Source organism: Anomalospiza imberbis, chromosome 6 (assembly GCF_031753505.1).
Source record: "Anomalospiza imberbis isolate Cuckoo-Finch-1a 21T00152 chromosome 6, ASM3175350v1, whole genome shotgun sequence".
Lineage (NCBI taxonomy): Eukaryota > Metazoa > Chordata > Aves > Passeriformes > Viduidae > Anomalospiza > Anomalospiza imberbis.
The window spans coordinates 23626862-23650955 of NC_089686.1; the positions used below are offsets into that span (position 1 = coordinate 23626862).

The 24094-nt window shown below is 41.4% G+C and overlaps 2 protein-coding genes across 6 annotated transcripts in view; one reads left to right on the forward strand and one right to left on the reverse strand.

The window, feature by feature from the left end:
- Positions 1-22866, forward strand: ENTPD5 (ectonucleoside triphosphate diphosphohydrolase 5 (inactive)). Of its 5 annotated transcripts, none has more exons than XM_068192864.1 (14): positions 1-24; positions 5331-5608; positions 6811-6890; positions 8154-8297; positions 8646-8721; positions 10302-10337; positions 11184-11272; positions 13863-13942; positions 15149-15210; positions 16603-16704; positions 17550-17690; positions 18036-18092; positions 19532-19647; positions 19813-22866. In XM_068192864.1, exons 2-14 carry the CDS (start codon positions 5392-5394, stop codon positions 19897-19899), a joined length of 1287 nt encoding a protein of 428 aa, XP_068048965.1. In that variant the 5' UTR covers positions 1-24; positions 5331-5391; the 3' UTR covers positions 19900-22866. The 5 variants fall into 5 exon arrangements, with proteins under 5 accessions (XP_068048965.1, XP_068048967.1, XP_068048966.1 ...); XM_068192866.1 differs by lacking the exon at positions 1-24 and adding an exon at positions 325-345; XM_068192865.1 differs by lacking the exon at positions 1-24 and adding an exon at positions 472-492.
- COQ6 (coenzyme Q6, monooxygenase) overlaps positions 20503-24094 on the reverse strand; it is a 12945-nt gene continuing 9353 nt past the window's right edge. The window contains exon 12 of the mRNA XM_068192859.1: positions 20503-23551. Within this exon, the coding sequence (XP_068048960.1) occupies positions 23522-23551 (30 nt within the window). The 3' untranslated portion in view covers positions 20503-23521. The remainder of the gene's footprint in view (positions 23552-24094) is intronic.

Genomic DNA, 24094 nt, shown 5'->3' on the forward strand with positions numbered 1-24094 from the left:
GGGATGCGGCGCCGCGAGCGGCCGGTGAGCGCGCGCAGCCGGCGGGGGCGGGGGGAGGGGCGCGGCAGCGTCCGCGCGTTGCCATGGACACCGCGCGCCCGCCGTTCCCCCCCCCACCCCCCGGTGCCAACGGCGCCGGGATCGGGAGCGCGCGCGGGGCGGCCGCCGTCCCGCCGCTCCTGGGCTGGGTGAAGCACCCCGCACCGGGCTCGGGAGGGCGCTGCGCTGGGTGCGAGGCCGGGCAGGCGGCGGGAGAAAAGGGAAAGCTGCGCCGGCGTCTCCTTTATTCCCTGGGGCGGGCGGGAGGACGCCCCGTCCCGGTCGAGTGATAGCGCTGGCCGGCCGGTGAGGAGGGGACGGGCGTTTCTGAGGGTGTTCCTGCCGAGCGCCACCGCTGCCGGCTCCGGGAAGAGCTGCGGAGTCCCGGGCCGCGCTCCCCGCCGGGGCACGGGGAGGACCGCGGGGGCTTTTGCCAGGGGAGAGAGAAGGAAGGTAGGGAAGGTTTCCGGGCGTGCTCGGGGCGAGGGTTTAGGTCGCAGCTGTGGGAAATGGAGCAAGGCAGGACGCGCTGGCGCCGGGATGCGCGGCAGGGACGGAGCCGGCAGCCCCAGCGGCGGCGGGGTCCAGCGGGGCCCTGAGGCGCCGTGTCCAGCGCATTCCCGGGAGCGGCTGCGGCACTCAGCGCTCCCAGCCTGGCATGCAGGCAAAAGCCCTCAGCGGCCCGAGCCTGTCGGCAGCCAAGGTGTGTTTTCCAGGAATACCAGCTGTGCCAGGAAAAGGTGCCGTTACACACCCCGCAGGTGTGCGCGCTCGTCGCTCTGGAGGGGTGCCCACACCGCAGTGTAGCGGTTTCCTGGAAAAGCTGCCCTGGGCTAATTAAAAGGAAAATGGAAAACTCACTTGGCCAGAAATGTGAATAAATAAATAATGTGTTTTGGAGCCTCAGTACGGGGGAAGAAAGATTGAAACTTCTGATAATGCATGTTTGTGAGTTGGTTCTACTTTTTTCCCCTGGAGTTTAAAGCTCTAGGGGCAGAATTTTACCGTAAATATATGTGCACAAAGAATACTGTGCCGTTATTTTTATGGAAATACTGGGAAATTCTGCCTTTGAATTCAGTTATTCCTTCTATTGTGTCTTCTAAACAGTGTGCTTTTAAGAAGCTTAAGTTTTTGTCAAAACAATCCAAGAAAGCTATTTTTTTTTCAATAGATAAAAGTAACTCCAGAAAAAAAAAAGTAATAACTTTTTTTTTCTGGGGGAAAAAAGGGTTAAAAAGTATTTACTTAGTCTTGAGTGTTAAGTGTTAAAGCTCTCATCTGGGAAATAGATTTTGTGACCATAAGAGTGCTCATCTGGAAAACAGATTTTGTTACTGCTTTAGCACAGAAGACTTTCCATTCTGAATGATTTCTGGTGTGCTTCAGCATGGAAGAATATTAATTGAATCATGTAATTTTAATTGTTTCCTAAAATAGTTACTTTTGGAAAATATTTGCCTGTATTTATGTAGTTAGTATTTATAATTATTTTTAAATTTTTTGGTGTACCTCCAAATATTTCCCAGTATTATGTTAGGAAACAGAAGCGAAATTCTTGTGTATCTCTGATGCACTGCTTCTCCCTCCCCTCAGATCGCATCCCTTTTTACAGAGAGATGTCTCTATTATGTGGTTTGTGTTTTGTGTGTTATTTTGTCAGAAAAAGTCAAGTGTTGAATAATTCTTGTCTTGAAAATTACCAGTGTTTCTGTGTATGGTGAGCTCTAAGTAAGGTTGTGTTTTGCTGTCTTACGGTTATTATTATGGTATAGTTTTTACTTTTGTTGTTTAGGGAGACTTTGGTTGGGTTTTTTTTCTTATTATTCATGCTTTCAGTCTTGGAAGTCTCTATGCAACATTCCAGTAATTTTGGATCATACAGTTTTCATAGCTCCCAAATTTTTTATATTGGATGTACTTCAGCTTTTTCATTTAGTACCTAAAATCTGTTGTGTACAGATGACATTTACATGTGTTTCTCTCATTGGCAAATGAGTGTTCTGTCCTGTTTTGCTGGCTCAGGCCTCAGGGATGTTGAGGTCAACTCTAGTGTTTGTGTAAATGTTTTACTAACTCGATCTCAAGTTAACTTTCAACTTCTTGAAATTCATCCTGTGTAGTTATATAAGCATGTTTCCCTGCTTGTATTGAGTAATGATAAACCCAAATTTGAATAAAACAACTCGATTGTTATTTGATGTGCCTTGGTGACCTTATAACTTGCCTGACACATAGCCCACTGCTGTTAGCCGACAGCGAAGGTGACGTGCAGGCCCACTGTCTCCTGCCATGGTGCTCTGAAGGTGGTTTTCATTAGGAATCCCTGGAGTGGAGTAGCTGTTGCTTCCATCCTGCTTCAGGTGTGTGCCTAACCTGTTCATGGTCAATGCTGATTACTACTGCTCCTTCTGAAACACAGTAACTGAGCCTATTGGTGGGGAACTGTAGGCTTTACCTTGCTGAACTGCTTGATTGCATTATTAAGCTTGTGCTCACATAAGTTACCCCATTTTTGTCTTTCTGTTTATTGTTCATTTTCTCCACCCTGTTGAGTTCTGATACCAGCTAGGACTTTTAAGTTGTTTGAGAGGAACTGTTTTGAAAATATTTTTCCTTCTCAGTAACTTATGTCTTATCTATTTCTACCCTGAATTTTTTCTTCCAAACTTTCGATTCTGTCATTCCAAATTCTTTTTCCTTTTTCCATTTCTTTATGCTCTGCTGATTTCTTTCTCTTGTCTCTGATTTCTTACTCTCATCTGTTGTCATTCTTCTTGTGGACATTGATTTGCTAGGGTGCTTGATTAAATGGACTTAACCAGTCATTGAAGGGGCTCAGTATGTGTTTTTCATTCTTAATGAGGGAGAGGAAAAATAAAATCCCATGATGATTGGTTGTGAGTTTGTTGGTTTTTTGGGGTTTTATTTGTCCTTAGAAGTATAAAAGGGGAAAGAAAAAAAGTCAGGAGAAATATAGAAAACAGAAAATGGTGGTGGATATCTGAGAATGGATAGAGAAGAGAAGCTTTGTGAGGGAATTTTATGTGAGACTAAGGTTCTTGTAGGTCTGGTAAGGAAAGTATGAGTTAATGATGGCAGTTGCTCAGATATTTTCGGATCATCAGAGATTCTGAGGCTTACATAACTGTCACATGTGCTGTTCGTAATAGGACTCTGGAGTTTGTTCTTAAGACAGGTGCTTGGGTTGTATTTGTGATCGTTCATTAAACAAAATCCTTACATTGCACGAGAATAAGAACACCTTTTTGAACCTGCTGGAAGGTTGCTCTCACTAATGCACCTCAGGTTCTGTTAAAACAGCACAGCTGCTTGGATTTTCAGTGGCCCTCCTTGCTGTTGATGAAGCAAACTTGGGTAATGCCAGCTGCATCTTAGTACAAATCCATTGCTACAAAACTGCCAAAACTGCTTGGCACTTCTCATCAATCCTCTACAGGAGAGCACTTAATTACAGAACTACTTATTTACTCCTTTCCACATAAAATGTGTATACTTTAGAAATTACTGCAGTTGGAGTTGATCTGTCACAGACACTGGCTAGGGCTGTTGTCTGCTAGTGGAATTGTGGTCAGTTCTTTTCAGAGTGTGCTTCTAAGGCAGAGAGCATCAGGAGTCTCTGCTTCTGCCCGCATCTCTGCATTTGTTTGAAAGGGGAGGATAAAAATAAAGGTCACAGCAGACAGGTGAGGTTACCCATCTGCAGTGGGCTGTGCACTTTGTGGCTCTAGACATAGCAGAATGCTGGAGTGAGTTAGAGAGATGCCTGAGGAATGTGATGTTTTTTGCTGGGAATGGGTAAAAGTTCATCTCCCTTTGCTATAACTGGGGACAAAGGTGAAGAAAGGAAATAATAAAAATCTTACAAGGGCTGAATCTGGGATAAAAAGTAGTGGAGTATAAGTGAGCTTTTTGGGCATGGGAGAAAGGTGTGAGGAAATAGAGGCTACAGCAAACTCACGTAGAAAGGAAAGGAGAGGGTTTAAGAATGACTTATATACATGTAGGCTAGAGACAGCAAGTAAAGATTTCAAGAGAATGAACATGGTGGGGCTGAGCAGATTGCTAAAAGACAGTCAAATGTAAGAGCACGCAGTGAGCAGGGGTCTCGGGCAGAGCTGATGAACAGCCATATAAAGTAGAATATGCAGTGCTGTGGGTGGATGCATGTGTTACCAAGTGTCTGGAAAGTGATAAGGAGCTGTTTGCACCTTCTGCATGCGGAGTGCTCTGTGTGTAGGTTGGTGCAGGCGATACTGCATATGGTGGGACATCTGGCCACATGCTCTTTTCTGCTCTTAAAGATGCCTATATATTCTCCTCCTTTTTAGCTGGGCACCCCATGATTTCTGTGCCCATGTCTTTTATTAGCATGTCTTAGGAAAAATACATTCAAAGGGATAGGTGTTAGGGACGGTGTAGTTGTATATTGATATCCAATACCGTATAGCACAGCTTTGGGGCTTTGGTATGTGAAACTGTTCTTAGAAGCTCTGTAAGCAACCTGAGTGTTTGGGGCAACTACTTTAGGTTTGTGAGAGTGTGTGGGTTTTGCTATGATTTTGTTGCTGTTTGTAATTCTAAAAATAAAAACCAAACCAAAAAGACAGAAAAGAAAAATATTAAAAAATACTGAGCAGCAGAGCTCAGGTGCACTTCTGTTCAGCCCCTCTGGTGCAGCTCAGGCTTTTCTTGGGGATGAGGATGGTGCTGGAAGGATATGCCTTCATTCTCTCTGCGTGCTAATCTCTCCCAGCAGCTGTTTTTAGCCTGAGATGAAATTCTCTTTGTTTGTGACTCTGAATAACACTTGTGTTCTGCCACAGCATCTCAAGTGTGTAAATGTTAAAGTGGTTCTGCCCAGAGTTCCCCTCTGGCAATGCTTATTTTTCAGATAATATTTGGGCTTTTGGGAGGAGCTGCTAGAAACTCTGAATGTTGAAAATATGCAAGACAAATAAGAGAAGGAAATTGTATAAAAGTCAAAACTAGAAATACTGGAAAGCAAACTACCCCATCTCTTCTATGCTTGGGAAATGGAGAAACCTTTACTCTTAAAGAACAAATTAGTTAGATGTAATTGTAGCACTAAGTGCAATAAAACATCTGTTTTTGGATGAGGTGTTGGAAAGCACCTAAAGGGAGAATGTATATGTACAGAATGATTTATTTGTTTTCTTTTTTAACAGAGTTTTAAAGGAGAGAGCTCTTGATAATTTCCACTCCTTTTTTTTTTTCTTTCTTTCTTTTTTTTTTTTTTAATTCTCCAGGACCTTCTGCAGCCCTGTGATTGCTGATACATGCTTGACAGCCTCAAGGGGTCCTGGCAAGATGGCATCTTCCAGATTTCCCATCCTTATAGCATTGGCATTTTCCTCTTTGCCCTTTGTTCTTTCACATTCAAACAGGGAAATGTGGTTTCAGGATTTCTTTCCACCTAATATGTGCCCTATAAATGCCAGAGCAAACACTTTTTATGGCATCATGTTTGACGCAGGAAGCACTGGAACCCGTATTCATATTTACACCTTTGTGCAGAAGAGCCCAGGTAAGACCCCCATGTATGTTGACTTATGTTCCAACTTCTCAAAACAGTTTTGTTTTTTGCCAGCTCAGCATTTGGGAGCAGCTGAAGATTTCTACAGTTTGTCCTTCAAATGGTCCTCCTGCAGATGTTTATTGTCCATTTGTCATGGTGTTTTGCTGTGTAAAATACCTTTTTGTAGGTCTTTTGAGTCTCAGAGATACAATTCTGGGTATACTGGAGAATTCTAAATTTTCAAACATTTTCATCTATGCAGCTGCTTAAAAGGAATATCTCATTGAGATGAAAAGATACTTATGCTGGTTTTGTCAGGTTGCACGTTACCTTAAATTTTATCAAGAAATACTTGAATTCTAGATATGTTTATGTCACATTTTGAGGCAAATTAAAATCAGATAGTTAGAGTTATTAAGTACTGAAGGTCTGAGCCATTTCCAGGAGAAGTGTGCTGAGATGCAACACACTTCAATGTATCTGGTGCTCACGTGGTGCAGAGGTGCCCAATTTTGGCTGCACGTGTGACAGGATTCGGGAGGATGAAGTAGCTTGGGTACAGTGAGCCAGCAGTTCTGCAAAGGTTGAAGACTGGTTGCTGGGGCATAGTAATTGTGTGTCTTTGCATGACTTCATCCATAGTTTGGAAGGACTGGTACAAGGTCCAGTTCTGTTGGACTCAGCCTGGCTTGCAATATGCAATACTCAGGGATATCTTCTACACCCAGACTGCTCTGGGAGCAGTGGTCAAACTTGTTTGGCTTCTCAGCCAAGTACTTGAGCACAGTCAGCTCTGTTCTGAGTTGGATGAATCACCTAAGGATAATTGGGAATTGATGGTGTGTGTCTTAATATGCACTAGTATTTCACAATTGACTTAAGGACAGAAAGGGAAAGAAATGTATTAAGAGTAAGCAACAGTTATGCTGCATTGTTGTAACTTAGTGTAGTTCACAAATGCTAAATGAACATACTTTTAATTATAACAACATGTTATTCATAAATTGTTTGTGAACTTGGAGGGTACAAGGGCAAGTTTCTGCTAAATATGTTCCTGAAGTGAAGGAGCAAGGCTTGTTTCAGGAGGGGAATAATCTTGTTTGCAAAGAGAATCAAGGATAGTCACTTCACAGGAGTTAGTGCAACCTTTTGGAAATTAAAGAATAAAATTTGAATTGTTGACTGTATCATATAATGTTTTGTTTGTGCAGAAAACCTTCCAGAGGTGGAAGGGGAAATCTTTGAGTCTGTGAAGCCAGGTCTGTCTGCATATGCTGATCAGCCTGAAAAGGTAAGACTGGCCTTTATTCCCTGGGAGTTGGTCATGCTTCTGTTATATCATTAGATTCCACCAAGTTCAAATGTTACTGATTGCAATTGCAAAAAGTCAAGAAGAAATGTAAAAGTTCTGCTGCTGTCTCTCTAAACCTGTTCCTCTACTTTTGTGAGTTAAGTTCAACACAGTGAAATAGGGGCTGGTGCTTTACATATTTCATCAGTGGAACAGTGGCTTAATTAATTGCTTAAATATTTATATAACTAGACTATATGCCTTTGAGAATTTCAAAGACAAAGTGATTTTTGTCTCTAGCAGCATCCATATTCAGTGTTTATTTCCACTACATCTACCCCAAATATGAGTAAATGCATACTCTGTCTCATTTACGAATAATTTTCTCAGTTCTGAAGTAAGCTGCCTTTTTCCAGACCCCCTGCACTGACAGGAAGCTCTTACACAAACTAAAGGAGGTGCCAGAGAAATGATAGATAGATACACTATTTTCTGTGCTTTAGCAGCTTTGAAGTTGTGGCCTAGCATTACGGGGATTTCAGGTTTCTCATTTTGCTCAGTTGGATTCCATGCTACAGAACTTGAATGTGACACTTTCTGGAAGAGTGAATGGATCTGGGATTTTTAAAAAACTTTTATAAGATCACCTATGATTCCAATAAAACTTGTTTGTTGGGTAGGAGAGGAGAACTCAGCCCAAAAGAAATTTCTAGGCATTTCACAGGATAATGTTTATTGTTAATGCCAAACTGTGATTGTTAGAGCAGTGGAAATAATTGAGAGCCATCAGTGATTTCTGTACCTTGTGTGGTAACCATTGCACAGCTGGCATTTTAATTACAATATCTGCAATGGACACACTCGGAATTCTTATGTTGCATTTAGTGAAATCTGCAGATATTTCCCCTTGCTGTGGTAGCATCAGTCATTAATTGCACAATTTAGTTTCATCATACTGCAAGATGTTTAGGTTTGTCAGGTAATCGGTTCCCTCACCTCCCTCCATACTTTCAAAAAATACCTTCCACAAACAATGATATTTGTCTTCCCTAAAATATATTTATGAATACACCTTCTTTCCAATGCAGACATTCCATTTAATGTTCTAATGAGGTATCTGGCATGGTTTTTGTACTTACCTTGGGTGTGGGTATCTTCTGCTAGTGAATACTGTTCTCACTAGTTTTGAGGGGAAACTGAGAGGCCTATTCTCTGACAGGCCTGTAGGAGGAAGCCATATGAAAAATATATTTTTCCTTTTAGGGTGCTGAAACTGTCAAAACATTGCTGGACATGGCTGTGGATGCTGTGCCATCTCATCTCTGGAAAAAGACCCCAGTAGTGTTAAAAGCCACGGCTGGACTTCGCTTGCTGTCAGAGGAGAAAGCCCAGGCTCTGCTTTCAGAGGTAGTACTAAGTAGTTTTGGGTGCACTGGTATTGTTCTCCCTGTTTCATCTTGTTTTTCATTCAGTTCTCTATTCTGTTTAGCATAAGAGAATTTCATGTGTGAAAAGAGACTGTAATCCCACAATAGCATGAAACTCACAGAGTATCTTGTCTGGTCCTGAAATTCTGTGTCTTGCTGTGGTGGTAGGCATGGAGAGAGACCTACAATACTTCTTTTCTTGCTTTCCTAGCCCCTACTTCACACACTTGTCTTAGTTTCTACTGCTGTGTAAAACAAAATTTTGTGACCCTCAGAGCAGAACAAGACTCGGAAGACCAGGAAATCTAATCACTATTTCTTTCCTCAGGTGAAAGAAGTCTTTGAAGAATCACCATTCCTTGTTCCAGAGGACAGTGTTGGCATCATGGACGGATCTCATGAAGGTGTGTTTTAGGAGGGGTAAAAAGTAAAAGCAAAGAGAAATGGGAAAAAGAGGCATATCTTAGGAACATGAGAGGGAAAGAGAAATGATCCCCAAACTAAGCAGAAAAAAAGGTTTCTGGCCCTGTTTGAAACAACGCAGTCCTGCCTTTCAGAGGTGGTGTTCGTTACTTGGTCACCTGTTAGGCTACAAATGCAGATACACAAAGAGATTTCACAAGTTTCAGAGCAAAACTTTGTCTCAACAATAAGCATTGCCTGATGCAGGCTGTCCAGCTGAAGCCCACTCCTGGGAACTGGTGCAAAAGAGGTGGTGTCCACCTCTGAAAGGCTACATGACAATATATAGCAAGCTGGGAAGCTTATGGAAAGTGCCTTGTAAATTCTGCAATATCAGCATTAAAAATAATCTATTATGATCAGCTCAGCAATTTTCAATCTAAAATTGGGAGGATTGTGAATATTAGAGGAGAATGAAGGATAATTGGCAGGTATTAAAAATAGATAACTAAACAATAAAATAGTAAGTTAAAAATATTCTGTTGGGAAAAATACTCCTAGTGAAGTAGCAAGCAGGTACTGTAAAATATAAGAAAAGGTGAAATATGTTGTAGGTTTGGAGTGAGCAATGATTTTGCAGTGCAGAAAAAAGCACAGTAACATTATGTCTGCATATCCAGACATACTGCCTTGGAGAACGGGCAAGTAATAATAATCTGTATGGATGCCTGATGAAAAGAGCCATCCTATCATCTTATGTTCAATTCAGGGCACTTCCTTATGGCAGATAAATTGCCACTTTGGAAGGTGTTGAAGGAAAGCAAGAATTATCACAGTGCTTAAACAAATAATAAATGGAGGAAGATTAAAGAACAAAATCTGTCCACGCAGGCTGAGAGAAAAGGAGAAGTATCATAAAGTCTTCAAGTATTTGATAAGTGCATAGTTTGTCACTATGGAGTAATGGAGTTGAATTGTACAGTAGGGAGAACTGTTTTATTGACAGGGGCAGGACCAATGAGGTATAATAGAGCACAGGGTAGCCTGCCAAGTTTATTTAAATCCCTACCTCTTCTACTGTCACATGTTTGCCTGTGTTTGGGTGAGAATCATGTAAGTGTCAAGCAAGCCACTGGAGTCAAAGGACCTGTTTGTGTTTTACTGGTTGCTGCTCTGTCTGTAGTGTAATTATAGAAACCTTAAGATTAAAACACAGAGTGGTGTGAATGCAGTTTTCAGATTAGGAAATGCTGGACTGCAAAAACAGGCCTAAGGAAACTTGTGCATTGTGTCAGCTCATTACTTCTTTGTATGTTGTTTGGATAATAGATATGATTTATGTGTGCTGCAGTTGCATGGATATTACAAAGTCCTACCTATTTTAGCTCATGAGAGTTGTATGAATGAATCATATAATTTAATTATGAGTTTGAATTAATCTCTGAAGTCTGGGGTGGTTGGGTTAAGTTAGTAATGATTTCCACGTAAATAAATAACCTGTGGATGGCTGGTAACAGTGGGCAGGAGATTGTGGGAGTATTTAATGGTGACTGGTTTTTTTTCTTTTTTTCACTCATTGCAGGAATTTTAGCCTGGATCACTGTGAACTTTTTGACAGGTAGTTAATTCTGTATAACTACTCTAAACTTGACCTTGAGTATCTTCCGTGGAGGTGATCACCTCTAGTTCCTCTGCCATGGCCATGCTTTTCCTTCCTGCTCTCTCACCAGTGCTTAAGCAGTGGATTGCCTTGGGCAGATTGTGTTCCAGAGTCTGTAGTAAGAAGGAGACATCTTAACCCTGAAGGTGCCAGAATTTAGTTGGATCTTGGAGGCACTGGCAGGCTGGTTTCCCTAATGTGCTTTGGGGAGTGGTACTGCTAATGTGTGGGAAACAAGGCCTTGCATGTTCTTCATCCCAGTGTGAGTTGTGCAACTACAGTGGTGCTGCAGGGCATGGTGCCTTAGCACTACCGGCTCTAAGAGCTTCTGGGAGGGCAATCTGGTGAAAAGATAATCAATACTCTAGTAGATAGATGAGCAAGCAAAAAAAGCTGCTCTGGGTGAAGAGAAATTACAATAGCTGGTTTGGCTCTTACTGCCCTTCCTTTACCTGCTTTTGCCCAGCTCTGTGGTGGTTACAAAATTTGTTTACTCTCCCTGGACAGTCTTCTGCAAGAGATACTTTGTCTCTTACTTTCAGCTTTTGCTTCATGCCTGGAGATTTATCTCCTTTGTCTCTGGAGGAGAGATTGGAATCAAGGTAGAAAGTCTGTGAATCATTCTATAATACCTTCTGTTTGCCTGCCTGTTCTCTCGGAGGTTGTTTTCTTTGAAGGGCAGCTCAGCCCTCCTTGTATTGCTGTGATACTGTGATCCCCTGGTGGCTGCCTGAACATCCACGCAGTGTCTGCATTTCAGCATTTCTGCATTTGGGGCTGTTCTGAGTACAGTGTTGTTTGCAGGGCAGCTGTCTGGCCAGAACCAGCAAACTGTTGGGATTCTGGACTTGGGAGGAGCCTCAACCCAAATCACATTCCTGCCACGGTTTGAGGTGAGGAGTGGTTAAAAGTGTGTGGGTTGGGACTGCAAGGCTGGTGGAGAGACCTGAGCACTGCTGCACTCTCTGATACCACTTTGTCAGCGGTGGCACAAGCAGAACATCTGTGGTTTACAGAACATCTGTATTTCTGTTCCCTTTGAGATCAGCAGTTGGCTGATAGGTGCTTGCAAAAAAGGAGCCTGAATAATGAGGAAATAAAAAGAAAGCAAATGAGTAAAACCAGAAAGAAACAGCTTTTGTTTTCTATACTCAGGCTGGGAAAGCCCCATTAATGTTGATATTGCTGTGTATTCAACAAATGTAGAACATTTCTAGGTATTATTATTGAATATTAGAAGAAATATAGGGGCTGTTCTCTCTTTTTTTTTTTTTTTTTTTTCTTTTTTCCCATTCCAGTCAGATATTCACTAAGTTTTGGAGGGGAAGAGTGTTGTATAGGGTAAATTTCTTTAATAGCACAGTTCTCTATTTTCTTATCAATTTCTTCTCGTTCCTTTTGAGCATTCTGCTCTCTGTCCCTCAGACACCTCTGCTGGATTTCATAGTAGTTCTATAGCTGTTTAGAAACAGTTTGAACTGGGACCCAAGTCTGCAGTTTGCATGAGAAAATTATGTTCTGTACCTTCATATTGTGATGTGTTTATTTCACTCTTTCTGAAGGAGTCATTTGTTTAACATTTTTTTAAATAGAACTTGGGATTCTCAAAGGATGCTTGGTGACCACAAAACACATGGCTTTCACATCAGGATATTTTAATTCTGCAATTGTGTGTTATGTTGAAACATGACATGCAACCTTATCCTGTTCAGCAAAGCCTCGAGTATACTCTGGGCTTGTCTTCTGTTTTGTGTTGATAACACCTGCTAAAGTGGGCACTGGACCAACAGGAAAGGGTGTTGCATGTCAGGGTTTTGGAGAATAAATAGAGCTGTGAAATAGGCTGAACTGCAGTTCAGGATTCAAATGTCCCCTTCAAGCCTTGCAGGAAAAGGGCTGGAGTGTTTGCTGCTGACCAGGACTACTGGTGTGAATTTGTAGGGCAGTGTGGAGTCAAGGTTCATGCTGCCTGCTTGTACACTATGTCTGCTTCTCACCTGTGTTGTCAAGTTCAAATAAATAAGCTCAGTATGTTTTTGGGAGTTTTTCCCACCTGACAGAATTAGTGGGGATACTTCCCTTTGACTTGCAGTGGAGATTTTTCCTTCCTGCAATGCGAGGCAGTCACGTGCTTGCTCTTGTATTAGTTTTGAACAAAATACTATAATAGTAAGAGATTTGTTAATTAAATATGAATTACAAGCAAGTAGAAAACATACAATGACAACTGCATGGAGCTGATTTTAATTTCACAGCATTATTGCCAAAGCTAAAAGCAACTGAAAGCCAATCATAGTAATTATGAAATTGTCTGTCTCGTGTCTGCCTCATTTTTGTGAAAGTAGGGCATAAAAAAAGATAATTGCTTTCTCCAAATTTTTTTAGGATCTCTCCTTTAAATAGTTTTTGTGATGTAAGGTTTAGAAACAGAACTCAAAATATGGCAGTCTGGGTGTATGAGGCCAAGGATGTGACTGCCATTTCAGTGATAATCAACTTGAGACCCAAAACAAATTTTGATTTGTATTTGCTCAGGAGAAGCTCAAGCTAAATACTGTCAAATTCCTTTCAGCTTTGAGCAGGCTTCTGTCTAGGACTCTAGAAAAAATAACCCAGATCTGGATCTCCTTACTTGCATGGTGACTGCAGGACTATGCAGCTTCAGTTCTCTCGGAGATTCTGCTGCTTGGCCCAGAATAATGGTGGATGATAAAGTGAATGAAAGTGCACAGAGGCAAGAAGGGGTGGGAGGATGAGGCCATGAGAGGAAAGACACAAACTGAGACTGAGAGCTCAGGGAGTGGACACAAAGAAACAGTAATTGATTGCTGAAGAGATTCAGCCTTACAAGAGTGTGAGTTAGTCTGTCAGGAAGCTACAGCAGGGTACAAGTGGGATGGAGGTGTGCACAGAGAGAAGACTGAGAGGAAGAGACTGAGGAAGAGGCTAATTTAGGTGAAGCAGCCCTAAGACTGGGAGTGAGTAGTCACAGTGTTTCCTTGAGTACCAACAAGACATTTGGCATGGTGAAAATGGGGTCTGTACCTTGTATTTTTAATTTTTCTGAATACCTCAGTTTAGGTGCCTAGTGTGACTTGAAAAAGTTCATAGCATTTGTAGTGCAGTGAACTACAAGGTAGTTCAGTGTAGCTGATTTTGATGGGCACTCTCTACATATAGATTAACATGTAAGTACTCTAGAAAAATTCAGGTTACCTGAATTAGAAAGTGTTTTCATCCTGATCTGTTGTGCTTTCCTGTTATACATTGAAGAAACACAAAGATGCATATTATTAAAATCAGTGTTAAAAGCTGCAGATATTACAGCAGTGGCACCATTGGAAAGCTGTAGGTTTTTTTCAAAGCTGATCAGATGAGTGTGCAGTAAACTGTATGGGTATATCTGTGATATTACATTAAACTTGGTCATTCTTTATTGCATAATATAAACTAAAACATTTTTTTCTTTTACTTCACTTGTAGGAAACTCTGAAGGAAACCCCTGAGGATTTTCTTACCTCATTTGAAATGTTTAATAGCACGTACAAGCTCTATACCCACAGGTGAGGAGCAAAAGACTGCTATTTCCACTGGGGAAATCAGTCTTTTTGCAGCCCCTGAGCTAACAGCCACATCATCCTGGTACCAGCAGCAGAGACCATGACTTTTTTACTACATATCTGCGTGGAACATGACATTAGTTGGCTGGAAACGTTCCAGGATCATGCATGGTTAATGTCACTGAAAGGGAATATTAGGCAGTTTGTCAAATGAAGAGACAGCATTTTGTACCCATATTTAAGGAGAAGAATTCTTATTACTGGACTCAAGCCAAATATTCTGAAACAAGCAGAAAGGTAGATACTGTGCCAGTAGTCAGAACTAAAAATTATCAGAGATTTGGAAAGAGGACTCTCCTGAGACTTAGTGGAGTGAACATTACCATCTCAGCCAGTTATAGAATCTGCTTACTTGACAGCAGAGCTGGTCTAATAGTCATCCTCTCCTACTCCTTACATTTGCTGATGTAACTGATTGCTGTAGTCATCAATACAGTCCATTAGATCACCTAAAATAATTGGGATTGAAAAATCATCTCCTAAAAACTGAGAGAGAGCTGGAGGTTAGTTTAACTCTGAATATTCTGGAAATGTTTAAAATCACATGACAAAATGGTAAGTGACCAAACACAGAGGTGGGAATGAAAGGGTCAACAGGATTTTAATCTAGCTGTGTTGCTGCAATGTGTGATGACATTCTCATAAGGATTGTTCATATTCTAGCTTATAATGAATGTAGCAGTTACCTGTGGAGTCAAACCAGGTGAATTTCACACAAAGTCACAGTTCCTATTTTGTGGGAGGTTGTGCACTCCGCCCGAAGAGCACATAGTTTTGTGTGTGTCACATAAGAGTGGCTGCCCTATCCCCATGTACTCAGCACACACCTTTCTTTCTCCCTCATTTTTAAGGTGGTGATTTTTTGCTTTTCATGATCGTCTTGTATAAATGCCACATCAGCTCTAACCACTGCCTGCAGTTTTAGATTCACCCATTTTACAACTCCTTGTATTCCTTGGGTTTGTGTCACTCTTTTGGCCCTCAGAGTTGTTTCAGCAAAGGGAACTCTGTTTTAGAGAGGGAGCCTTGTGGGAATCAGAGGAAGGAAATTTGGTTTGGGTGTTCTAGGACTTAGGAAGAGGGCTATGGGTAAAGCATACCAGATGTACAGGAATCAAGACTATAATGTCTGTTTTTTGTTGTTCACAGCTATTTGGGGTTTGGACTAAAAGCTGCAAGACTGGCAACGCTTGGAGCTTTGAATATGGAAGGTATGTTCATATACTAAAACATTTAAGATTTATTAAGAGATGCTTAAGACTTAACCTTGTGTCACCAGCCCATTTCCTGTGTGTCTTCACTTCTGTATCTTGTGCTTTTCTATGTTGCTGATGGTATATATTTGTCTGAAAACAGCTACCACTTGTTAAGGGGTTGTCTTGTGAGACAGCTGCTTTTCCCTATTTTTGAGATCAGCCAGCAGTGACATTCAAGTGCAAATTCCAGAAATGCACATGTAGGAGCATATAAGCACCATGGCCAGCCACAAACACACAGCTTTACAAGCATCCACAGAAGCATAAGCAGCATGAACAGATCCTTTTCCTTAGGGCTGCTGCTTAGGCCAAACCCACTTTGTAGGCCCTTCTGGTATCTGCCTGGCCTGTGGTGTTCCCCAGACCTGTTGTGTGCACTGCCCTAGTCTAGATGGAAGCGCACAAGCACATCACATGCTCCCAGTCAGTAACCTGAGTGCATACACACATTCCTGAGTCTTTCCAGTCCCTCACCCAGAGCTTGGGCCTTTTGTCTAGTCTCTGGCCAGGACCTGGGGATTTCCACCTTCTGGATTCTTACTTGACAGCTAGATGGACTTGTGATAATTACTGAAATGTACTCAAATCAAAAATAGTTTGGAGTAGGAATTAAGAAGAAGATAGGACAGACTGCAGTGATTGGTCACAAGGCTCAGACAGAAAAGCACATGGACCAGCTGCCTGCTTATTTGTGACTGTCTTCTTTTATAGTCCCCTCTGGTTTGCCATACCTGCACTTCCCTGATCCCTTAATTCCCTTTTCCCAGCCTTTGAGCCTTTCCCTAAGCATCCCGTAGCAAATTTTGCTGTCTCAAGCATACTGTTAGAAGTTTGCTTTTTCTGTGAGACCTGTGTGTGCAGCAATAATGATGTTTTCTTCTTACCAGTTATAGTATTTCTGGTTGAATCCCTCAAAGGTACATTCAGTGGATCCTGTAGTGGCCATTGATCTCTGTCTTAGGAGGTTTTGTCTTCATTGCTCAGTTGCTTTGTTTGTCTTGGTTATCTGCTGTCATAAGAGTTTGTGCATCTGTGTGTTTATCACCTCTCATTTCTTGTCTTTTGTGGTGAACAGCCATTATCCAGCCATTATTGTACCATTTATCTGATTGAGAAATGACAAGCCTGGCTGCTTTGCTGTTTGCAGGACAAAACTGACACAACTTTTCCAAACTTGAGATTGGTCCTTAATTTGTAATCAGTTAGTGCCACATCCATCAATTCAAGTTTTTGTACTTTTGCTTAAAGACTTTAATGAAGATCTTTCAGCCTTTTCTGGTTCTGCATATTGATTTATAGCTATGTTAAATTCTGTGTTTTCTGACTTCCTCTTTGCTCTCTTTCCAGTTGTGGATGGACAAATGTTCCGCAGTTCTTGTTTGCCTAAGCAGTTGGAGGCAGAGTGGCACTTTGGGGGAGTGAAATATCAGTATGGTGGCAACAAAGAAGGTAAATTAAGGAGACTTTTTTCTGTTACAATAAGTCTTATCTCCAGAATCTGAGTTTTTCCTTGTCAAATATTTCCTCAGTCAACTGATGATGATTGGGATATGAAGGATATCTGTCCAGTTGCAAAGGTTGACTTCTGCGAAATCCAGATTAAAATCTGAAGCTGTAAGAGTAGCTGATCTGTACCCCTGTCCTCTGATTGTGATCTCTTATTACAAATCCTACCTTTATAGGAAATGTTTAGAATAACTTGTGCAAATAAGAGAGGTTTTCCTGAGGCTTTGAGCAAAGTGCAAAAATTCTCTTTGTGTTAGGGTACAAACATTTTGGCTTACCAGTTAATCTCACTTGTGGAACTGTTTCTTAAGTCTCTAATAATAATAAGTCTAATGCTGCATAGAGAAGGGTGAGTCTGCTGCCCTCATAGACTTGAACAGACTGGGGACATGAGAGCTGAATTGCAGATTTGGTGTGTGTGAAGTAGGTTGATAAAATTACAATGTGATGGGGAGAGAAAGCAAGGTTTTATCTAACAAGTGGCAGCAAATGTAGAAGATTCTGCTGGCCGCAGAACATGTCAATGGGAGTTTTGCTTGACATGGAAGTAGTTTGTGTGGCACTTCTTTCAGACACAGCAATGATCTGCTCTAACCAGTTCTACTTGATATGGGGCTTTTAGAGTTCTTGCCTATGTGTAAATGCCATGTTGGATTACAGAAGGGATATCTAAACTCTTGTTCTGATGCTTTAATCTCTGCTTCTTTAATTTTTCATCCAGTTGCCACTATTTCTTCCATCTCTTGCATATGCTCTTTAGCTCACCCCATCTGTGTTTTTCCTGACAGGAGAAACAGGATTCAAGCCTTGCTACTTGGAAGTACTCAAGGTTGTCAAAGGGAAACTTCACCAACCACATGAGATTCGTGGAAGTTCCTTCTATGCTTTCTCCTATTACTATGATCGAGCAGCTGACACCAACCTAATCGGTAAATTTGGGATAATCTACTACATGTGAGCATGTCATCCAGAAGGTAGACAGAGGAACCCTGGTGGCTGGAGCCATACAGAGCAGAGGAAAGGAATGTTATTGAGAAAGAGGAGATACACAAAATGCCTCGAGGGAATGACATTTATCTGTCACTGCAGTTTGGTGTTCAGCATTCAGCACATGGAATGTGCTCAGGGCTCCAGTTACACCTGCAGCTCTGTCTTCTGTTCCAAGCAGGTCTCACTCCTAGTGCAGCATCCCTGAGTTGCTGTCTAGGGTCAACTTAGATAAAGAATTCAAATGCTGTCAGGTCTATGATTATGTTTTCTCACATCTTTTTCAGATTATGAACACGGAGGTGTTTTGGAAGTGAGAAATTTTGAGAGAAAAGCCAAAGAAGGTAATTGTCATGAGCTTGGGAAACTGGTTTGGACAAGAAATAACAAAAATATGAATGTGTAGGCAGTATATAATGTGACTTGGAAGAAAAGCTAATTTATTTAACCTTTATTTTACTTACACCTGTCATGTTACTTTTATTAGTCAAAGACTAACTGATGCAGAAGACAATACTGATAGAGCAGTGAGATGTTGGTGGCTTTACAACTCTGTTCAGGAGAAGGTGATAGTTCAAAGAGTCACTACAAAAGAAAGTGAATTTGCTGCATCAAGAGCTCCTTCTGTCAAACTGCAAGTTTAAGAGAGCACTGAATTCTGTAAATCTGTCCCCTTAAATCCTATTTAATCTCTAGCAAAATGGAGGGAGAGAGTAAAGGGTTTTTAAGTCTGAGTCTCTTCCACATTCATTTACCTCCCCCTGTCTTTCTTCCTGAATGCTTGTTCTAGTTTTGTACCTCCTGTGGACAAAGAGCTCCCATCTTGCCTGGCTGCTGATGGCTAGAAGCAAGTTACCTCTGTACTGTGCTCATTCTCAAGAAAATGAGAAGACCATATTTTTCAGCAGAAGATGCTTAATTACACAGTTCAGGACTGACTTTTTTTCCTAAAATAAGGCCTAAATTTTAATGATTTTTCAGTTAAACTTAATCTCCCTGGAAACTTGGATGATTTTGAATAGGGGGATTAAGCTCTAAAGTTTGAGTGTGGGTTGGTTGTTATTTTTTCCCTGGATAGTGAGAGAGCTTATTTCCAAAGACGTGGCTAAGATGTTACCTAACATTATCAAACCACTTACTTAGCTTTAGACCATCAGGAGATCAATTCTGTGATCCTGAACTAATTCTTCTCTATCTCATTTCAATAGTAGAAGGATGCTGCTCATCTTTTCTTAGAAGGAAGTGAACTCTGCTCTTGCTGCCAGTAGAACAGTAACAGTAGATCTAGAAAATAATGCTTAGTGTAAATACATTTCTCAGTCACTGTCACCCTGACTACGGAATCTTGACTTAGCTGCAGCGAGGGAGTGGTTGGTTGGGCAATAGCCTCTCCCATTTCCTTGGACAAGTGTGGTTGGAAAAAATAAAATAAACTGCCATCCTAGAAGGTGGAATCCATTACTGGATCCATCCATGGAGGAGAGGTGATGAAAACAAGCGATGCTGTGTCCTTAAAAAAATAAGTAATCTAACATGCTGCTAGTTATCAGTTGAGCAGAGGTTCTTCAAAAGAGCTGTGTGGATTATGTTGCTGTAATACAAGATGTAGTTAAGAGAAACTGGATGTGCTATATGTAGCATGTACCATGTGTCATACATAACCATAATAGAAGAGGGTAGCTTATTTTAGTAAGCTTTGGCTTGAGTTCAGTTCAAATGTACAATGTGGATAAAAGCTCTTATTTTGTTGAGATCCTTTTTTTTTTCTTTTTTCCTTCTCTAGTCTGTGATAACATGGAGAGGTACAAGTCAGCCAGTCCTTTCCTCTGCATGGATCTCACTTACATCACTGCTTTATTAAAGGAAGGTTTTGGATTTAGGGACAACACAATCTTAAAGGTGAGAAAAAACAGTTAAATCCCTATCAATTAACATGCATTAGTACATTTTTCTGACTAATTATCTACTGAACCTTTCCAGATTTGTAACATATAGTTGCTGTCATTTGTGCAACTTACGAATCTAGAGAACTGTCAGAAGCAACTTGTTTTTCTTCCTTTATAGTTGACAAAGAAAGTAAACAACATAGAGACAAGCTGGACTTTGGGTGCTACCTTTTACCTGCTGCAGTCTCTGGGGATGACTTATTGACCTGTGGTACTGCTATGGACTTCAGCATTTCTGAAAATGCTGAGAAAGTAAATTGCACTCTCCAGGTATGTTGTTCAGCTGGGACTGCTCACAGAGCAGAACATGGACCAAAGATATATGACAGCTCTTTATGCTGGACTGGCATTGTGCCTAATGAGAGTATGATTTATAACTGTGATTGCCATAAATGATTCAGAATCTGCCTTAAGTCAAAAGGTCTAAACTCCAGTGGAGAATATGCAAGGGGCTCAAAACCAGCTTTCACCAGCAAGTTTGTTAGAAGCACAGAGTTCCTGGATGTGGTGGCAGACTACAGACACGTGACATCCCCTACTCCCTTCTATTTTAAACAGACATAACTTAAGTTTGCTCGTGAGATGTTAAATACAGAAATTAGAATCAACAGTGATGCAGAGAAAAGTGAACAGCTCTGGATGCTGCCAACCTCAGTGTTCTAAGAATCCAGCTGCTAGCTTAGCAAATACATGGCAAGAATATTCCAGTCTTTCAAGAAGGGCCTGCTATAAGTACACTTTGGGCATAGTTTTGGGAAAGGTGTTGGCTAAAACATAATAATTTACCAATTTTTTTTTAGGCAGAAGGCATTTCCTAAGCAGAATGTGTGCCTGTGTTTCAGTTTTGCTGCCCTTTACAAGTCTGTGCAGCTACACCATACATCCGACTACCAGACTTGATAAATTTATTCATTTAGCATGTAGTCATAACACATAGTTGTGCTGGCACAATGAAGCAGCAGTGCCAGCTATTGAAAGTCAACTGCCAGAAGAAGAGCTTGTCACATTCCACCCACAAGGAGATTGCAGTCAGATAAAATGGCTGATCTGACAGCTCACTTTGCTGTGAGAGCCAGTTCTGTTTCTCTGCTCTCAGCAAGGCACATCCACAGCCTTCTTCCCTCTGCTGCTGGTGCTCCTCGGGTTCTTGCGTGAACTGATTCAGGACACCTGACCTGACGTGGTGCTCACCAAGAGTCAAGTCTAGTGCTGTCCCTAGGACAGCAGGCATGGCACAGCCCAGGAAGACCTGCTGGGCTAGCAAGCAGTCTGAGCACCACAGTCCCTTTTGCTGGAGTGAGCTTTAAGGTGTGGTCTCCAATTTGAAGCCCATCCATTGCCCTAAGTAAAAACAGCTGTAGAGACTTTTTCCACCTCATTAAATAATTGGCAGCTTGCTACTGTCTTCACTTCTTCAAGGAATGTGTGAGGTACAGGTGAGTTTACCCCAACACAACAAAGAGGTATTACTCATGTGACTAAGGGAAACTTATCCACTGATGTCTTGTGATGAACATTTCCTTGTTTGGCAGTTGCAGTTACCCAACTGTCCCAGTTACCGTTGCTCTAAAACACCTTTCCCGCTTCTGTCAAACCAAAGACTGCCCTCATGCTGCCTTCTCTGCAAACTGGATTTGAAAATAATTGGTAATTCCCAGCAAGGGGATGAAGTAGTGCACTCATGTCTTCAATGGTCTTGCCAAACAGTTTGGAGACTTAGAGATTTGCCTTACTGTGAACATTAGTCCTTTTCCTCTAGTTAGCAGTGCAAGTTTGCCTGTGACTGTTTAAGCTACCGCTTCTCATATCTCAGGTTTTACAGCACGAGGGTGCAAGGCAAGCTTTTGATTGAACAAGTTCAATCAGCAACAAGAAGCCAAGGGTTAGGGATGCAGCCATCCATACTTATCATTGACACTTTGTCATAAATTCAGGCTGCTTTTTTGAAATGTGTACTCCTTACCAGAATTTGTTTGAGATCCACATTGAGAAATTCCTGTGTCACACCAAAGTTCTGTTCCTTCCTCTCTATAAGTTTGTTTGAACGTGAAGAAAATAATTGTGGCTTCTTCTCAACCATAAATATTTCTTATTCCTCTTCCTACTGTTGGCAAAACTTGGTATATGGTTTGATCTGCAGAACAAGGTGGCTGCAAATGCATTCATTTTGTCTTCAGTGAGCGCTTCTGTATTCTCAGAAAACACAAAGTAGGATGCAGTGGTTACTGGCCAGACTGTGTTATCCTGAGAACAAGCTAATTTAATAATCCAGAAATCATCTTTCAGTCTGAGCCAGTGCTATGACAAACTCTTACTGGATCTTGGGGCTAACAGCTGGCAGCAGTGAGGCTGGGTTTTGAAGGTGGGATGCTGTACCTAAGGGAAAAGCAGCAGCATTATCTGCCCCCTGAACACACACTAGGCCTGAGGAGGGCTCAGGGGTTGGATTTTGTCTGAAGCAAGGAGGGGCTAGAAGAAGGGTACCATGCAGAGGAAGTTGTTTTTTCTGCATTCTTGTCCTCAGACTCTGATACTACAAATGCTAGGGAGGAGCATCTGCTTCCCAGTACCAAAGTTGCATTTAATCTGAATGCTCAGGGCCTTCATTTGTCAGTGGCACAATTCATTAACTGAAGCAGAACTTCTGCTCTCTGCTACTAGCATGATCATTCAGTTACGGGAGAAACAAGAACTCTGTTAAAAGGTTTATTTTTGCAAGAAATTGCAGAATTGAGCCCCTGCGGTTTACATCTGAACCCAGTGAGTGGGGGGATCTGGACAACCCAGTCAAGTCCTCACACTTACCCTAGTGCAATGAGATTATTTATTAGCTAAACTAAAGAATAAGCAGCCTTTTAAGAGAACAGCTCTACTTGCAGCCCTGATTTTTGTCTCCCATTTTGTAATGTCTTTGAGCCAGCCACTAACAAGAACTGCCTAATGTGAGTGACTGCAGAAACACAAGTAATGGCTTTCACTTCAAAACTTACATTTCATTCTTTCTGATGTTAATTTCTGATACTAGTCACCCATATGTGTAAATCTTTCCCATGGGCAGTGCTTAGTTTAATTTTGTGAGTGGCAAATGTCTAATGCAAGAGGCTGGTGTTTGGAACTGAAGACAGAATATCTTGAATTGTCTATTTTAGTAATTAAAGCAGTTTTAACAATATTCAAGATGTTGTGGTATAGTTTTCTTTCCTGGATATTATTGTTGTCTTGTATCTTTTCCATGTTTCCTTGTATCTTTTAAAACTAGCCAGTTCCACAAGAAATACCATTATTAAATAAAGCACCAAGAGAAAGGGAAAAGGGTGAGAGAACAACAGACAGAGTTTTAAAATATATCTGCCACCATGTGTTGTCTCCCTCTGCTGCAAACTACCCCTTCTGTCTGAGCTGAGGTGCCAAGATCCCAGGAGTGACGTTACAGCTCTAGAAATCATCTCAGAAGAAACTGAAAGTAATTAAGCAGCAAAAGCTGTTACAAATTAGCCAGCACTTGGCAAAATTCAGCACTGTGTTTGCCAAAAGACAGACAGCTGTTTGCACCTCAATCTTCAATTCACAAGGCCCAAATTAAAAGCACATACTACACTTAGTTCTGTGGCTGAAGACATTGTGGTACTATGGAAAGAAACCCTAAATCCTCTTGAGGGGGGCAAATGAGACAGCTTTTGCATGAACCAGTGGATGGTGTAATACACAGCTCAGTCCCTCAGTTTTATTGTAAATTAAAATAAAAATTCAAATATTCAAATCAGTCACAGTCCTTTCAAGGGCAATGCATTCATAGGCAAGCTCCTAACAGGCAGACTGACAATAGATCACTTGCTGGCAAAAGCCATGATTTGCTCCTAAAAGAGAAGAAAAAGAAAAGTAATTCATAAGTGTGTGTTTTAGAAAGAACCTTTAAGCACATTCCCTTTCATATAAATGAACCACATTTCTTGGTCAGTCTTTCTAGCCATGTGCAGAGAACCTATCCCTGTGTCCTTCCCAAGTAACACAAAATTGGTATTACCAATGGGTTCTGTGCTCAGAAAAGGCATCTTCATTTGTTTTTTTCTTTTAAACAGAGAAAGAGGAAAAAAAAAATCTGAGCACTGAAGCAGCAGCATAGTCTTCCTTAATGAAGACACCATGCCAGTGGCAGCTGCTCTGCCTTAGGAATGTACTGATTTTCAATTGAGGAAGTGTCTCAACTGTGACCATTACACAAAGGAAACAGGGCACCTGTGTTTAATATAAAGATGAAGAATAAATTAAAGAAAAATTGAAATCCAAAAATGGGAATCTAATGTGCTGGTGGTTGGGAGCTTTGAGAGCAGAGGGCTTAAGGAACCTCACAAAAATCCAGCAACTAGATCAAGAGGATGAGAAGTTCGGGCAGATAGGCT

Coding starts and splice junctions, on each gene's coding strand:
- ENTPD5 (XM_068192864.1), top strand. CDS start 5,392: ATGGCATCTTCCAGATTTCCCATCCTTATAGCATTGGCATTTTCCTCT. Junction 16,705..17,549: donor GTATGGTGGCAACAAAGAAG/GTAAATTAAGGA, acceptor TTTTCCTGACAG/GAGAAACAGGATTCAAGCCT. Junction 17,691..18,035: donor AGCTGACACCAACCTAATCG/GTAAATTTGGGA, acceptor CATCTTTTTCAG/ATTATGAACACGGAGGTGTT.